Source organism: Excalfactoria chinensis, chromosome 2, assembly GCF_039878825.1.
Source record: "Excalfactoria chinensis isolate bCotChi1 chromosome 2, bCotChi1.hap2, whole genome shotgun sequence".
Lineage (NCBI taxonomy): Eukaryota > Metazoa > Chordata > Aves > Galliformes > Phasianidae > Excalfactoria > Excalfactoria chinensis.
Genome location: NC_092826.1, coordinates 90,945,937 through 90,963,847, shown reverse-complemented (window position 1 = coordinate 90,963,847; position 17,911 = coordinate 90,945,937). Strand labels below are relative to the sequence as shown.

Here is a 17,911-nt window from a genome sequence, read left to right as displayed (position 1 = left end):
AGGTTGGTCAGGCACTGGAACAGCCTCACCAGAGAAGTGGTCACAGCGCTGAGCTTTCCAGAGTTCAAGGAGTATCTGGACAGTGCTCTCAGATGTATGGTCTGATTTTTTTAGGGGGTTGTCCTGTGTGGAGCCGGGAATTGGACATAAATATTCTTCAATTTTAAATATTTTAAGCAGAATAATTTAGATGTCTTTTACAGTTTCTCAAACTGTTGGATTTTTTCCTCAGTGCCAGCATGCAGTAGCCCCTACACCATGCTTACCTGCTCACTCTCATAGTTGTGCAGGTTCCACCTCTTGCAGGCCTGGTTGATATATTAGCTTCCTAATCTCCTCAAGAATAAAAATGGTGGGGGGTGGGGATTATATTTAGTTAACGTTTCGTGATTGGTTGGTTTCACATTGTCACTAATGTTTTTTTCCATCCCAGAGGGACAGATGGAGCAAGGAACAGACAGCACAGAGCCATTACAAAACCAGGCACTGATGCTGAAAGAGATGCATACAGACAAGTTGTTCTAGGCAACTAGTTGCTACAGTAGCAATCTTTAGTAAACACTCAGCAAATGAAAAGTTAAACAGATGCAGTTACTTAGCAGTGAGTACAATAATCAAGTGCTCTCCAAGTCACTACCATGGAATAGCATCAAGTAAGCATAATTCAGTTTAGTGGAGAGTCTTCTTTTTGGCTGTGGTCAGAAACAGGAAGGTGAATTGTCTTCATTCATGCTTGTAGCCTACTGCCATCCTCTACTTGGCATGTGTTCCAATGGCCAGGATTGTTCAAAGCCTGTAGCAACCAGAAGCCTTCTGCCAGCATCTCTCCACTTACCTTTGTTTCTTCCCACAGAAATGCATTGATATCTTGATTGAGAAAGAGTACTTGGAACGTGTCGATGGTGAGAAGGACACCTACAGTTACTTGGCTTAATTTTTTTATTAGCAATTTTCTGACTGTATGACACTCGGCAAATAGGTATGTGATGGAAAGAATGAAAGCAACAGAACTTCATAGCAGCCACATTGCTGCCATTTGGACCTCCCTTTTTAATAACTGAGACCAGGACTCCCCATCAGCCAGTCTCAGATTTACATCAGAACTGCTCAGGATTGATACATTTCAAGTATGTAAATATGGACACCAATGCCATTTAACCTAATTTAAGAACAGAGAAGAATCAGACCCTTTTCATTTAAGGGTTGCATGCTACTGCATTTAAATCAATACATTGGCTATATGATAAACAGCTGCCATCACTGGCAGAACTTACAAATGTTGGCAGCACTTTGAGAGCAAGTCTGAGTGGACCCATGTGTAATCTGCTATGGAAAAACCATTTGTATAGTGTGTTTCATTTTTTAATGTGTGATAAATAAAAAAACAAACAAAAAAAGTTAAAAAGATTTCTGTACAAGTTGCATTTGGTTTTATTAAGTTTTATGATTTCTAAATGTAAATAAAAGGTATAATAATGGTTATGAAAGCTACAGAAATTTGTTTTGCTTTTCCTTCTTTCCCTTGTTTTCCAGTGTACTCTCCTCTGAAGTTAACTTCTATCTGTAACCAAACATAAATGTTCTGTCTTTTTAAGAGGAAATGTGTTTTGAAAAAGAAAATTTGATCCTTTTGCAAGAGATAGCAGAACAGGAAATAGGTGAAATATATGCTGACATCCTTGGTCACCTGAAATTTGACCTTTTTTAATACATCATATTGCAGTCTACCACAGTCTTCTCCTGGAAAAGCTGGCAGCCCAGAGCTTGGGCAGGTATATGTGTTGCACCACAAAGAAATGCCTGGAGGGCTGGGCACAAAGAGTTTTGGTGACTGGAGTTAATTCCATCTGGGGCCTGGTCACAAGTGGTGTTTCTTAGGTATTAGATCAATATCCTTATTGGTGATCTGGATGAGGGAATCTAGAATACCCTCTGTAAGAACAAGAAACTGGGGTTAAGTGGTCCTCTGCTTTTGGATCAAAAAGCCCTACAGAAGGATCTGGATTGATGAGCTGAGACCAATGGGATGAAGTTCAGCAAGACAGAGTGTTGGATCCTGCACTTAAGTCACAGCAACCCCAGACACTGCCTACAGGCTAGGGGCAGGGCAGCTGGAAGGCTGAAGGAAAACAATCTGGGGCTGTTGATCAATGCTCACTTGAATGTGAGCAAGTATTGTGCCCAGAGCTGAGAAGACCCAATTACATTCTGACTTTTATCAGAAATAGTGTATCTAGGAGGACCAGGGGCTTGATCATCTTGTACTCAGCACTCATGAGCACCCATGAGATGGGTCAGTTCTGGACCCATCACTACACAAAGAGGGCAGCAGAGCTGGTGAAGGGTCTGAAGCACAAGTCATGGGAGCAGCTGAGGGAAGTAGGATCATTTAGTTTCTTCTGAGGAGGAACTTCAGGATTCTTGCTCTCTACAACTCCCTTAAAGGTGTTCATGAGGAGGGGTTTGGCCTCTTCTGCCAGGCAACAAACAGGACCCAAGGAAATGGCCACAAATTGTATCATGTGAGGTTTAGATTGGACATAAGAAACTTTTTTTCTCAGAAAGCAGTCAGGCACTGGAATGGCCTGCCCTGGGAGGTGGTGGAGTTGCCATCCCTGGCAGTGTTCAAGAGGCATCTGGATAGGGAGCTAGGAGATACAATTTAGAGGTTTTCTGTAGGTATGGTAAATATGGTAAAGGGAGGACAGTTGGACTAGATGATCTTGTACGTCCTTTCCAACCTTGTGATTCTATGATTCATTTCACTGAACAGAAAACTGTTACTCTTATTAAATACTACTCATGATGAGAACAAAATGAGTGTTTCTATACATATATATTGATGGACCATCTTATCACAATGGTGTGTCCAACATACACATGTGAGATAAATGGGGGATGGCCTGCTGGAGAGGAGCTCTGCTGAGAGGGATCTGGGTGTCTTGGTGACCAATGGCATCCTCAAGTACATTAAAAAGAGCGTGTCCAGCAGGTCGAGGGAGGTGATCCTCCTGCTCTACTCTGCCCTGATAAGGCCTCACCTAGAGTACCGTGTCCAGTTCTGAGCTCCCCAGCACAAAAAGAGGGATCTTTTGGATAGAGTCCAGTGAAGGGCCACAAAGATGTTGAAGGGCCTGGAGCATCTCCCCTATAAAGAAAGGCTAAGTGAACTGGGTTTGTTTAGCCTTGAGAAAAGAAGACTGAGAGGGGACCTGATCCCGCTCTATAAATATCTGATGTATGGGGGTAAGGTGAAGCCAGACTCTTTTCAGCAGTGTGTGGAGACAGGACAAGGGAAAACAGCCAGAAACTGGAGCATAGAATGTTCTGCACGAATGTGTGCAAGAACTTCTTTATGGTGAGGGCAACGGAGCACTGGAACCAGCTGCCCAGGGGGGTTGGGGAGTCTCCTCTGGAGATATTTAAGACCCACCTGGACACCTACCTGTGTGACTTGGTGTAAGGAACCTGCTTTGGCAGGCAGGTTGGACTCAATGATCTCAGGAGGTTCCTTCCAACTCTCCCAGACTCCCTCCCACTTTTTTTTTTTTTTAAGTACACTCCCTCCATTCTTAAATCCATCTGCTAATCCATCCACATTAGGACTGATAAGGCAGAGCAGTAGTGGAATAACAATCACAGTTGAACAGAACTAGGCAAGTACATACTGCCTTTATTTAAAAATTAAGTCTTGTTTGTCAGCTGGCTAAAACAATTTTAACTCCATTCCCATAAAAAATGAAGAAGTTCAAGTATCATTTATTCAAGATTGAAAAATGCACCACACCACATTATTGCAAAAGGTCATAGGTACAAAACACTGCAGCTGGTGAGAAGGCAATAAAAAGTTTTCTTAAAAATGGTTACTATAAATTACTGTTACAGTACTTTGCAAACACAGAATTTCAAATAGCTTTTTTTTTTTTTTTTTTTTTTTTTTAAAATTGCCCACAGTACTAGAATTTCCTGAAGATAAGGCAGCTGTATGTTTATAAGAAGAGGTAGCTGGTGTCAAGGGATTTCCATTTCTCTTTCTATACCCACATATTTCAGGGCATCAGCTTGGCTATATCTGAAATTAAAATAAAAACAAAAATAATAACCAGTAACACTGGAGCAGTAGGATTATCTTAGCAAGCACTTCTCTGTAATAAAACAAGTTTTTCTTGTCCATTTCTAAATAAATAGTAGATACAACCTGTAGTGCTTATCTCAGCAAGTACCAGAGTACCAAAGTTTCATGCTTAACTGCATAGAAACATTATGCAAGTCTGTCTCCCTTTCTAAGTTACATTACTTTTATTGATAGAACCAACCATTCCAAGTTTACAAGGCTCTTGGCCAAATAGCAATTAAAAAATAAATAGCCAGAGGACTGCTTCTCAATGCTCTCAGGGGCTGAGACCTGAAGTTATCAGAAAGCAGGTACAGTAACTCATTTGGATCTGCTCAGAAATACAGGTAACTAATTGAACATATCATAGGAAGAAGTTAAGGGAAACATCTACCAACCTGTAGTCAAAGAAGAGTTCTTCACCAGTCTGAATAGCTCTTTTTGCAAATATTCCTATTCTGTGATCACCATTAACCATCATAACTGTTAAAAAGAAACAAACTCACGTCAAGATAAATACTGATAAAGTGTATATTCTACATATCCCACAGCATTTTATAAATTGTTAAATGAAAGCTAAATGTAAAACATACCTTTTGCATAGCAATTGGGATTTACTGAATGGTTTGCAAATCTAATCTTGTTTCCCTTGCGTGTTGCATCAACCACAAAATCTAGGAGTAAAAGCCATAAGTGATAGAAAGGTCATCTACAGTCTCTTTGTAATTGTTTAATGATTAACACACTTAAATTTTAGCAGTTGGGAAAGATAACTGCTCAACTTTCTATGCTGAAGAAGTGGCATATGTTTATACAGTGACTTTGTTGTTCTGCTACTCAGCATGTTCCTACTGCTCCACCCTCTGCTGTCCATTTACCTCCTAACACAGTAGCTCCCATTTGAAGCTTCACTGCCCTTAGTCCTCAAGGGAAAGCTTCATAAATAAAATAAGCCAACGTTTACAGAAGGTAATGTTTTTACTTCAAATATTTTCTGTGTTCCATAACTGATGCAGTATAATCTTTTATTTTCTGCAAGCAGCAGCAGCCGCCCATCTGTGCAACATTTTTTCTCCCCACATAAAATTACCTTTACAACTTGCTGCTCTTTAAGTCACAGTGAAATTATTTCAAATAATGCCTAGCAAGACTAACTATTCAGTTAGCTGCTTGACTAAGGCTTGTAAGTATTTCATGGAGTAAAATTACAATTTCTGCTCAACTCATCTATAGTTGCCTTGTCTAATAGACTCTTTCACTAATATCTCCTTGAATATCATTTACATAAATCCCCTCTGCTCTCAGTACTAGGAACCAGCAAATTGCTAGGAAGACACAGTATTCTGCTTACAGTCTTACCTACTGCCAACAAAAAAAACAGCTGAAATACATTGTGAACAAATATTTATGCTGCAAGATTTGTGACTAGTAAACACATACCATTATTCAAGTTAAACAGAAAGCTGCACATGTACTTGTCATATACTTTTCCTCTTCTGTCTGCCTCATCCTGAGAAATAATCTGAAAGAAATAGTTTTCGTAAACCACCTCTCCCCATTTAGCATTCAATTTCTTTTTATTACCATGGAATAACATCTAATGGAAGTGCCCACTGAACTTTAAGGAAAATTACATTGAAGATTAAAAACAGCACTCCAGCACTCATTTTCACAAGCCTCCATTTTTGGCAACATTTCAACCATTTAACTCCTGGATTTAGAGCCGTATCAGCTGTAGCTATATACATAGCCAATCACCTCTCTCTAGGAAATGGCATCAAGTTGGATAGGAACCAAGAGGTTATCTCCAACAAGCAACTATACCAATTAAGTTCATACATAACCAGAGGTGTCCTTTACCTCACCACAGTATTCAGAGATGAATTCATTCTTCTGCACAGGATCTTTGATGAAAATCCCCCAGCCTGCCACATCTGAAGGTGCCAATAGTAAATGCTGTGGGAGGTGAAGGGAAAGAACAAACAAAACAAAAACAAACACAAAAACAGACAAAGTTGGCTTAGATTGACTTTTCCTCCCCACCTCGATACCAGGACTTTTCTAACTGACAAGCACAGACATTAAGATCTTCAAACCAGAAAGGTCTGCTGATGGGAGCATAGTGCTGATTAACTCACTGACTGACTGACTGGGGAGACTGATTGCTGCAGAGTAGAATTAGTTTGTGTATAAAATACTGAACAGAATTGAACAGGCTTAACAGAGATACATGGTAGATTTTTTTGTGCAAGTTAAGTGCGTCACGATCAACAACTGAACAAATAAACTGATAACAGAGTGAAGTTTTGTACACCAAACCAGGGGCTGGTTACACTTTAAAACTGCAGCCTACCTGCAAATCACAAGTGAAGCCTAAATAGGAGAAAGAAGAGAGAGAGCCTTCCAAAGTATTATCCAGAAAACACTAAAAGTGCTAACTTGATATAGCAAATCCTAAAACCTATACAGTGCTTAAAAGTAACGCATCACAAGGTAACATAGATGACAGCTATCTCCCCTTTTGATTTTATTTTTGATTGTTTTTGTCTTTTTTTTTTTGTATGTTTGGAGGGTTTTGTTGTCACCACCAGCACCACTACCTACCCCTCTTTTTTTTTTTTTTTTTTTCTTGCTTTATTTAATTTGTTTCTTCCTGTTTGAAACCACAAAACTGAAGAAATTCTATTATCTGGCATGAAAATACTTCAAACAAAAGTCAATAGGGCACACAATTCTGTAATTATCTACGTACTTTCTTGGATCCTCTCTGAATGCTGCAGTTCTTGCAAGAAACATTTTTGCTGTCCCAGTGGTCAGCTGCTCCACAAGTTAAACAGAGATCAGGATCACATTCACGAACAGCTAGGTAACATGGACACTGCTTAGTGTTACATTGTGCTTTACAACGACATCCAGGAAACCTGTTTTGGCCTACGAAGGAATAGATGGAAAAAAAAAAAAAAAAAAAAGGGCAAGTATGAAAAAGTACCAAGTAAAACAGAATAGATCACAGCATATTGATATTAAAAAGTAAACAATAATAATTAAAACCAATAGGCATAACCATTGATTTCTCTATAGGACATTATGAATTGCTATAAATTCACAGAATCATTAAGGTTGGAAGAGACCTCTAAGACCATCTACCTACCCCCAGTATTTCCCCACTAATCTATGTCCCTTAACGATGTATCTCCATACTTCTTCGATACCTGGAAGGAATGGTGACTCAATCACCTGTCTAGGAAGCCTGTTCCAGTGCCTGACCACAGTTTCTGAGATTTTCCCTAATGGACCTGTGTGGACCCTGCAGAGTTACTGCCAGTGTCCACTGCCAGGACTGACCTGCAGAAACAGCTGTGTTCAGGGATGGCCGTAAAAATACCAACTGGAAAGAGTTGCATCAGGAAATGCTGACTCACAGAATTCAATCTGTCCGAATTCTGGGAGAAGTGTTAGAGATCGTTACTTCAGTAAAAGCTATTCTGTGTCTGCCTGGAAAAGTACTGCTTCTATTACAGACCACAGAAAGCCAAGATCGCTTTGTGTTTTTATTCAGTGACAAAAATGGTGAATGAGGACAGCTTATTCTCTCCCTTCATGAATTCAAGAGGCAAACAAAAGGAAAAAAAAAAAAAAAAAAGTTGTCCTTCAAATTGTCTAGCAAAGAGGGAATTAAAACATCTAGTAGAAACAGAAGAGTCCCAAGCCTCCTAAACATCTCCAATTTTATTTCAGTCTTCCTCCAGTCCAATCATTAAGACTGCTTTTGACATTGTTCAATGACTAATTAAGAGGGCCAAGTTAAACTCTTTTCAACTGTTTGACACTGTTTACTCCCCTCACAAACACTGTCTGCAGAGGGGACAAAATGCTAGCAGAGACACTGAAACAGCGAGAAAAAAAAATTATAGATAAGTTTTGTTTTACTTACATTCTGAGCTGCACTGACAAAACTTCTCACAGAAGTTTTGAGCAATAACACAAGGACATGAGCTGTCACAGGGCTGGCGTGGATGATCGCATGGCTGATAGTTGTAAACATGATTTGATGAACCATCTGAATAAAAATTGCAACATTTTTAATAGTGAAAGGTGCAAACAAAGTGCAGTTTCCCCTCACTGTTTAAAGTAGAAATTCCCTTGAAGTCCCCTTAACTGAGAAAACCCAAAACCAAACAGGCCCAGGTCTACCATCAGTGGCGGGAGAGGAAAGAAGGGAAGTATGTGTTTAGAAAAAGTAATATTAATTAGGTGTTTGACATCAATGATTGCTTGCTTCTTTGTGCCCCTTTGTGCATACATTACTCAGCTGCTAAAGTGTATTCAGAGCTGAACACTTGTCTACTGTTGAAAACCAAAAAACGAAACTATTATAGTTTACACAGGAAATTATACATGTGCTATAGTAACACTTTTTATCCAGCAAAATAAATTTGCTCAAATGCTCCAAGTCATTTTTACACTTGAGAAACAGTCAACTTCAAAACAGACACATGGTCAAAGTAATACCCATTCATTACAATACAAATCTTTCCAAAGCCAATTTTCTAATCCAGACAAAGCCAACATCTTACAGACTAGAAGGGACTATTGGAGCAAAGCCTAGCTTTATCTATACAGCAGTTAAGAGAATTTGGTGCTATGTAGATTATGTTTCCTGTTAATACTACAAAGCATTTGTTGCAGTTGCCAAAATGATCTGTCAGCAACGAGAAAGGGGAAATTTTTTTAATGTTGTTACCAAACTGCTCAACAAATTTTTATGGATTTCTTTTTGTTAGTTTGTTTTTTGTTTGGTTGGTTTTTTTTAAGACAAATGCTGCTTTTTACCGCAGCTCCTAAAACTGTTTTCCATACTTTATGAGCATGTGCTAAAAGAAGTTGTTAATTCAGCCTCCTTCTGAGATACATGGACTATTTCCAAACAGTTACATAATAAATCAATTAGTACATTTTACCTCTACTATATCTCTAATGAGAGCTTGCTTTTCCTCTGGCTACCTATGGAAAGTATATAGTGGCCTAATATTAAAAACAGGAAAAACAACAACAAAACCAAAACAAAAAAAAAATAATAAAAAAATAGCAGGATCTTAAAAGTTCAGGACATAAATTGAATGGAAAGATGCTAACCCTTTTTCAGCTGTATCTTTCTGCAATGAGCAGCCCACAACCTGTAAAAAACACAAAACAAACACAAGAAAGTTGACAGGAACTCCAGTCCACCTGCAGTGGGCTGGGAAAGTCCTCTACATTTTGTACCCATATTTAATTTAAAATGGGCAAGTTTCTGATAACATAAACATCTGCTAGCCACACAGAATTGGTTGCAGCAGAAGAACCATGTTCCAGATCCTTGGAGCTGACTATATCAATACTCCACAGACTAATCATTTCTCCCCCCCCCCCCCCCCCCCCCCTCCCTCAGCATTGCACTAGTCCCAACATTGTACAGACAAGCAGCACCTACCCAGCCCTAGGCTTAAATTCAGTTGGCTTTTAAGGAAAACCTGCAAATAGGAAAGCACTGGAGCAGGCAGCAGCAGAAGGAAGTGTAGTGAATTGCAAATATGCAGGGACACAACCAAATAGAGGAGTGAAATCCTGACAGCTATTTGCTTTACAGACTGGAGACTGAACACCTCACCTGTAGTCTCCTCAAGATCACAGCCAGGTATTACCCTTTATCCGCTAATCTCCAACAGTATCACAGTGTTAAGCCATTTCCTTTCTGCTTCAAACTTTACAAGTCTTGCATACCTCTCTTAAATCCTTAAAACTGTCCTTCTCTTTGCTACGCTGCCTAAGCAGTGCTTTTACAAATTTGCTGTGGGGCAGAGGCTGGGAAAAGGTGGAATGTATGTTTGTTGAAATATAGTATGCTTTTGCTTACCACAACATGACTCACTGCACTTGTAAGTCATGATTACTCCTTTATTTTGTACATCGCAAATTTCAGGGGCAAGGAACATACGATTGAAAAAAAAGTATCTGTCCAACCTTAGGCAACAAACATATGCTAGACAGAAAACTTAAATAGCTTTAAAGTAAAAATTGATGTTTCTTAAGGTTTTGTTCAGTTATATGCATTTTTATTAGCACTTAAATTTTAGCAATATTAAAAAATTCTGTAAAATATGTAATATTTTAAAAAGCCCGTGTTCTGAAAAAGAATCTCCTGCTGCACCTCCTCAATTCAAAATTTCACATAGTGCTTTATTTTGTAAATGCATTATCTTAATTTCTACTTTAATTCAGTGGTGTGCTGCACCCTTCCTGCCATACACAGTGGCCAACTTATCCAGGCTACTGAAGTGGACAGGGCACAGAACCAAAGACTATCCACCAGAAATATAGAACTCTACAAGTAGATGACATTCTTATCAAGAGTGGCTTCCTCAAGAAGAGGAAAGAAAAAAAGAAAGAAAGATAACAGCATGTATTTATGAACACTGATACTGACAAAGAAGACACCAATGTCAGTGCAATTTTGACTTGAATTTCTCTAATGCACAAACTTTTTTTTTTTTTTTTTTTTTTGCTGGCTGGCTTTTGGCAAATAATTAACTTTTAAACAAATCCTTCCAAGAAAAGCATGATAAACCCTTTAAAGCTTTCTGTGAATACACTCCTTAAATCATTATTTCATTAGCAATTAATATGAATATTTATTTCAAGTTAAGCACTATCTGTAACAATCAGAAAGACTGATGTGATTGGAAGTTGATGCAAGAGGTATAATGACAGAGGGACTAACACAATAAAAAGGTGTTATAAGGGAAGGAAAAGGGACTGCTCACCCATCTCTGAGGATATAGGCTCACATAACAGAGTCCACAAAGTAGGGATCTCCAACCAGAGATCCTTCCCTAGTGGCAGTCAGCCCTTAAATGGAGTCTAAGAGAGGTGCAGCCAGGCTCCACCTCTTTGGGTTACACAGGTGAATTGCCTTCATCTGCGCTCCCAGAGCTGACTCAGTCCTTCCCCAGGTGATCAATCAGTGGTTCAGGCCATGACTCAACAGTTACCATACAACTATCCTAACACCTCAGTGTAAAACACCACTTGCTGACTAGTTGCCAGCTGGGACTTTTTGGTTTTATGGGAAAATGGATTATATTGACATGGCCACCTGAATATGACAAAGATCATCATCAACCAGAAGTTTAGAATAGTAACAACTCAGGATCAGTAGAGAAATCAGTATGGTAGTCACAATGACAACAGCATCATATTTGCCACTCTACTAGCAGAGACTGGTGTCAGAGAGCATGGCAAGAAATGAACGAGGCTTGCATGCAGTTTAAGTACCATATCAGAAATGGATCTTGCATCTGTGCTCTAATTTGCAATCTCTATCAGAAGAGAAGATCTGATCTCATGCACTAGGAAGTGAAGGCAAGAAGATGGTTGAGAAAGAACTTGTAACTTAATGTTACAGGAAAAAATAAACTGTAAACTCAGTGGCAGACTTCCAAGCAAATAGGTGTATTTGTATATGTCTGGTAGCTGACATCTACATGATAGCCAGTTTAGAAAGCAAGCATTTCCAAAAGTCCTATGACAGCAATGGTCAAAAATATACTTACTCGTGTTCTTCTCTGCTACCATACATCTTTACACTATAAACACTATGCAGAATCGTATAAAGGTACTTAGGCATTTGCAGCAGTCTGGGAGAATGCAGGGAGAACAGGATGAAAGAGGAGAAAAGTGGAGAAAAAGTACTTTCAAATAAAGTTTACTAAGTAAACTTAACCTGAATAAAGGATGAGAAAGGGAAGGGAGAAAAAAGAAATCAAGCAGCAGCGTTATATGACACTACAGTCAGATTCTTATCAATGCATAGGAAAAAGTGCCAGTTAAAGCAAGCATGTACAGCAGCTCCCAGCCACGAAAGAACAAATATATAACAGAATGAACAAAGTATCCTTCTTTCAGCACATGCCCAAGCTTTCTGCATTTTTTCACTTGGGTTTTTCTACTGTCTGCTTCCTATGTGAAATACTTATTTGTCCAGCCAAGGAGAGTTGACACAAACTGTGTAGTTAGAATCTCTTATTAGATAAGACAAGCTCTACCATTTAGTGACTCTCCACTAAAAGACTTTTTCCTGTTCTTGATCAGTCTTACCACAGCTATTTAACTAAAAAGACACTGCATGGAGGAAGAGAGCATAATGGGTGAGGTCATGCCAGATAGTTGTTCACTATGCCTATATAGGTACAAAATGGCGTAGAAGACATACCATTCAGATAACAGCAGTTCCACTTGCAAAGGTTAGAACTGTCATTTTAATGATACTATATGCATGCTGAAGTAAATTCTTAAAGAGAATCTGCTATCAAATCAGATAGAAAAGGCTATAAACTAAGCAATCTGCAACAGCTTTTTTCTTCAGTGAACACTGCCTTTCCTCAAAGGCTATGCACCTCATGAGCACAGGTAAAACTCACAGATGAGACTCTTCTAATAGTGAAGAGCAAAGAAAAGGACACTGGTCCTTCTAAAACTGGATTTCTTCCAGGACTGAATAAACTCAAACAGCATGAGAAGCAGAGAAAGACTCTCCAATGGTTTTCCCAGCCATCAAGTTGTGTGACATCTTTACAGTTCTCATATTACACTACTACGTATATGGGCTAAATGGTTTTCCTTTCCGAAAGGGTGCTAGGAACAGAACAGATATTGCTCAATTGCCATATTCAATGAAATTGAAGGAAAAAGGTTATTTTACCTTTCAGTGAAGGAAGAAGAAAAAATTGAAAGGCTTTTCAAAACCAAATTACTGGCATACAAGACCTGTTTGTTGCAGGTAGTAGGAATAAAATATCAGGAAACCCCACATACTGGTATATGACCATTTATTTTGAGCAAAAGACTCAAAACTCCTACCAAAACAATGTCATTGTGCTACCTATACAATCATTTTCAGCCTCAAAGTGCAAAAGCGCACTTGAGCCTTTTAGTTGCACTTTAGAAACAGATACAGCGGCATTATTTTTATAGCAATTTGCATGAACCTGAAAGTAAGCTATTACCCAACTGCATAAACTTTTAACTCCAGTCTAAAAAAACCAAGCTGAGCAAATGCACCAAAACATGAAAAATGTGCAAAAAATATTAAATCAGTAGGTTTTGCTTAGAACAGACAATTCCTTCCAGATGCTCACTAGATTTTTTTTCTCAGTTTACATCAGCTGTTTTTGCGCTACGAAACAGAAGCATTCTACTCCTCCATCAGTTTTTAAATCACCATCAGGAATTCACTAAGGCTGGAAATAATAAATATACCCAGAATTACTGGAAGAACAGGAAGAATAAACAGGGGGAAGGTAAGGAAAGTTGAAGTGAAAAATAGAACCATTGAAAAAAGTGTACTTATTCCTTGCAGAAATATATGTTCTTGCTAACTTTCAATCAGTTATTTATCTCCTATTTTCTAATCCCTAGGAATAAAGACGATCCTAACACTGAGTTATATCTTTTGAACCTCAGGATACCCAAAGAAAATTACACTTCACTGATAGTAGATAGTAAGTTTAAAATTTCAACAGGAATTGTCTTAGAAGGTCTTTCTGGTCCAACATATGGCTTTATTTTGCACTTAATTGAAGCCTGTTATTTAAAGTGAAACTGCAAATAAGAAACTATTAACCTGTTTCTTCAACTGAAACTTTAGTTGATAATGCAGCTAGATGTAATAAGGAAATTCCTGCCACTTCCCGTAAAAAAAGCTATCCTAGAGTTAGTTAATTTTTATTTCTTATTGATCATTTGAATCTTTTGATTCAATACATTTCAACATAAAAGCACAGGTTTAATTTGAAAAATAATATGTCATTATTTAATACCACTATAACACTTAAATTTAATATTTATCACTTCAAAATTCTATTGAAATCCAGAAGAGTATTTCTAACACTTAAATTTAATATTTATCACTTCAAAATTCTATTGAAATCCAGAAGAGTATTTCTAAACTACGCATCAATTATTTGCAGCAATAAACCTTCAAGAATCTGTTGAGGAGATTAGGAAAGGGGGAGGAGCAGAGGCAAGTGTAACATTTCCCATCCCCTATGTGGTAGTGCTTTTGTCTGAAAAACAAACACAAAGTGATTTATTGCTGCAAATTTTATTTTTCAAAAGAAAAGGAAGGATATGGATGATTATTTCTTCAAAATAGCTTCTGTTCAGTTCCCCTCTATCTCAAATTTTCTGTTATGTAAAGGGCATTTAGTAACAGACTTACCTGTGTTTCCTCTTCTTCTTTCTGGGAGGAGTATCAACATCTTCAGCAGGGACCGGAGCAATAATACTAGATTCTTTTACTCTAAACTCATATACCTAACAAGAGATACAATCCATGATAAATCTCACTAGTAGAAAGTTGCTCATTTTCTATAGTAATATTATTTCCTTCAATCAACATCTTACAGATTGAACTCATCTTTTCAGTATATTTAAGGTTGATTATTTTTGTCACTGTAGAAGAAATACTCTAGCTATAGCCTCATGCAAATTTTAGATCTGTTTTAAAATTAAGTTGACTTCTATATAGTTGTAGCATGAATTCTGGAACATCACATTCTTGGGAAAACCAAGGAAATTACTTTTCTCTTTCAGTAATCAATACTAGGAGTTCTGTATTTCGGGTCTAAAAAGTAAAACACTATCATCCTTAGTAATTGCATGCCTTCTTACCTGTCTGCATGTTTTGGTCCCAATTAGTCTGGCGATTGCACAGAAGTTATCATAGTAGGTGCCAATAAGAACTCTAAACATTGAGGCTTCTGCACCACTCCATTCCACATTCTCTGGAGGCTCAATATTTGGCTTCATCTTTATTGGTGTTTGACACCTAGAATTTGCTTCTGCAATAAACAATCATTGGAAGTATGAATCAATGTAAGCTTATATTTCAGGAAGTTTCTATAGCCTTTAAAAACATCATATTAACTTAATCATTAACCTAATATAGTTTAAAATAGTCCAGAGTTCTGTTGGTTTTATTTAAGCACTACAACAAAACAGTAACTTTCACACAGCATTTGGAGAAGTCCAGAACTAGGTAACAATGGCTATTAAAGTTACAGATCTCACTTCTAAAACTAAGTTGAGACAATCTGGACATTTTGTTAAAGAGATCTACAAATGTTTCAAATACATGGTTTCTAAAATTGCACTGCACAAGGTGGATTCGTGCTCTCAAGCATTGCAACTAAGTAGAAGCTTTGACTAGCCTTACCAGAGGAACTGGAAGTTTCATCTTTCTTTTCTTCTTCCTCTTTATCGTTGTTTTCTCCTCCAGTTTCCATTCCAGCTTCTCTGTCACTGTCTGTGTCTTTTGATTCCAGCACATTTATTGTTGGTGTGCTAGGTCTGCTGGTGTTATTTGGAAGTCTTCCCCTTCGGCGACCACCTGGGCGCTTCGGTGGTGTCTTTATACGCTCAGCAGTCAGGGCAGCTGCAAACTCTTTTGCACCTTCCTAAAAACAAAACACTGATTTTCATTACAAGTTTAGAAGCAATTTCACCTGTGGCCTGAGGTGGGGAATACCTACATATTATTCTATAAATTTCATCATGAACACAAATTACACAAAACAAAGTTAATTTACCCATAACATTGATGGCCTCTCCACGTTCAAATTTACTATCATGAACATAAATGCTTCTGATGTTATCACAAGTAAATCTACATTTACCAATTGTTCATTTCAGTTCCACTTTCACTGCCAAGTAAAAAAATAATTCATTCAGTAGTAAGTTTTCATCTTCCTAGGTGACAGAAGTAGTGAGAATGTTCCACAGAGTCCCTCCATAACACAAGAACAATTTGTACATGGCACCTAAACAATAAACATTCTGCATTATTCAAAAGACCATCAGTATGGTAATTTGTTTTCTAGTGGAAAGGAACATGATAATAGATAGGAAGTTTTTTTAGATTAGAAGATCAGACATGTCATTTCACTTCAGGGAAGTATGAGTGGTTTTTTTTGTTAGTTTGTTTTTTTTGTTTTGTTTTTTCTTTTTGTTTTTGTTTTTTTTTAATGTGTTTCCCCTTATTGGTTCAAACCAAACAAAGATTCTGGCAATAACCCTTCTTCAGCAAACTGTCCAATTTTTAGTTGATAGGCCACTTTTGAGAGAGTCAAGTCTGTAAAACCCAGTTCTTTGACTAGACTGGACACAATGGGAGAAACACATTATTAATAGGTACTGATCTTGCCTTCTTAGAAGCATGTCAGGCTACACCTAACAGAGTCGAAAGTTATTCCTACTCAAACATTCATTTAGTGACTAACACTTTTCTCACAAAAACTGAAGAAGACACATTCAACTGCAAGCAGCCTACAGGTACAAGCATGTTCACATACACAACACACCCTAACACTAAGTGCTGCTTGGTGTACTTACAAGTAATTCTGCTTTAGTAAATTCTTACACTTAATTTGTAATTATCTTACCAGATGCTGATAACAGTGCGGTCCACAGGGCTTATTATCTAATGCTGTTTCTGTATTCTTTCTTTTGTAAGTATTTGGAGTTGCATGGAATGCTGTTGAATCAAGAAAATAACATTTGCAAATCTTAAAAGTAAAAAAATGCATTAGATATCTAACCTCAAACAGTATTAAAAACACAAGATTTACCAAGGCTTTACCAAGAACAGCATAAGAATGAGAAAAATAGAAAAACCTCAAGATACATGCCACCTACTAACATTTGACTTATGAAGAAAGTAGATGAGTACATCTGCATATGTCCATTTACATCAGTGAACATCAAATTTGTTACACATCCCAAGGAGGACTTGCTATATTTCCCTTTTGACAAACAGAACAAACTTGATTACCATTACCAAGTTAAGCAGAACTATTCAGAGCATCTCCTTTGAATGATCGTCTCTCAAGCTGTCCCATGTTCAATTTTTAACTTGTTTATATAAAAATAACAACTCCATGCACTTTAACAAAGCAAATAACCCATTTTTCATGTTAGTTACTGAAAAGAACTTATGATCATTTTTACTCTATTAGTTCTCAGCACCAAAACTAAGTTATCTCCCAGTTGCAGACATATCTGCTCACGTATACTGATGGAATCTGTAAAGAACTCAATTTGTAGAACAGTGACTTAGAATGATGCCGATCTGGATACATTACAAATGAAATGTTAGTACTTCTACAGAGTGACTAAGCTCCCCAGACATATTTATGCCAGAGTTTGTCTCTACCAGATCTTCTGTCACATTACACTTGCCTCTGAACAGAATGTTTTCACTGGAAGCATTAGGAACTCTCTAGAATCCCCCACTAACCTAAAACATGGAAAATCTGCAGCTAAAGCCACATAGGAACTAGCACAGTCAAGTCCCAAATTATACTAAGAGATTTCAAAAATAATATCCTTAGTTTTCCACAATTCTATATATATTTTTAAGTCCTCCAATAAATACTTTTCCCACAGAAACGCAGTAACAGTAGCACATATAACTACAAGGAAGAAAAAAAAAAAAAAAAAAAAGTGGTCAGCATACTGAAGCTTAATTAAAAAAAAACCAAAAAACAAAAAACAATAAAACACAAGACTAAGCACTAGCTGTCAGTTCTGTTACACTCCATGAAGGCTTAAGAGCCTCCTGCCAGAAAATACTTTAATCCCAGGCACTTATGTTGCAGTTTTAACACAGTTACAGTTAAACAACTGTAAGTTATAGTCACGTTTTTCAACACTCAGTGAATACAAAGTACTATTTTTCTTGAACTGAAAGAACAAATCTCT

At 37.6% G+C, this 17,911-nt stretch overlaps 2 protein-coding genes across 20 annotated transcripts in view; one reads left to right on the top strand and one right to left on the bottom strand.

Annotated features, from left to right (window-relative positions):
• CUL1 (cullin 1) overlaps positions 1 to 1,494 on the top strand; it is a 52,492-nt gene extending 50,998 nt beyond the window's left edge. For all 6 annotated transcript variants that reach the window (XM_072327708.1, XM_072327705.1, XM_072327707.1 and 3 more), the window contains one exon: positions 854 to 1,494. In XM_072327708.1, the coding sequence (XP_072183809.1) occupies positions 854 to 934 (81 nt within the window). In that variant the 3' untranslated portion in view covers positions 935 to 1,494. The remainder of the gene's footprint in view (positions 1 to 853) is intronic.
• Positions 1,495 to 3,644: 2,150 nt separating this feature from the next.
• EZH2 (enhancer of zeste 2 polycomb repressive complex 2 subunit) overlaps positions 3,645 to 17,911 on the bottom strand; it is a 43,300-nt gene continuing 29,033 nt past the window's right edge. For all 14 annotated transcript variants that reach the window (XM_072328394.1, XM_072328391.1, XM_072328388.1 and 11 more), the window contains 12 exons: positions 16,594 to 16,685; positions 15,369 to 15,609; positions 14,825 to 14,994; positions 14,373 to 14,467; positions 9,251 to 9,291; positions 8,049 to 8,174; positions 6,867 to 7,045; positions 5,975 to 6,070; positions 5,555 to 5,636; positions 4,708 to 4,788; positions 4,513 to 4,597; positions 3,645 to 4,072 (listed from right to left, as the gene is read on the bottom strand). In XM_072328394.1, coding sequence (XP_072184495.1) covers positions 4,012 to 4,072; positions 4,513 to 4,597; positions 4,708 to 4,788; positions 5,555 to 5,636; positions 5,975 to 6,070; positions 6,867 to 7,045; positions 8,049 to 8,174; positions 9,251 to 9,291; positions 14,373 to 14,467; positions 14,825 to 14,994; positions 15,369 to 15,609; positions 16,594 to 16,685 — 1,349 coding nt within the window. In that variant the 3' untranslated portion in view covers positions 3,645 to 4,011. The remainder of the gene's footprint in view (positions 4,073 to 4,512; positions 4,598 to 4,707; positions 4,789 to 5,554; positions 5,637 to 5,974; positions 6,071 to 6,866; positions 7,046 to 8,048; positions 8,175 to 9,250; positions 9,292 to 14,372; positions 14,468 to 14,824; positions 14,995 to 15,368; positions 15,610 to 16,593; positions 16,686 to 17,911) is intronic.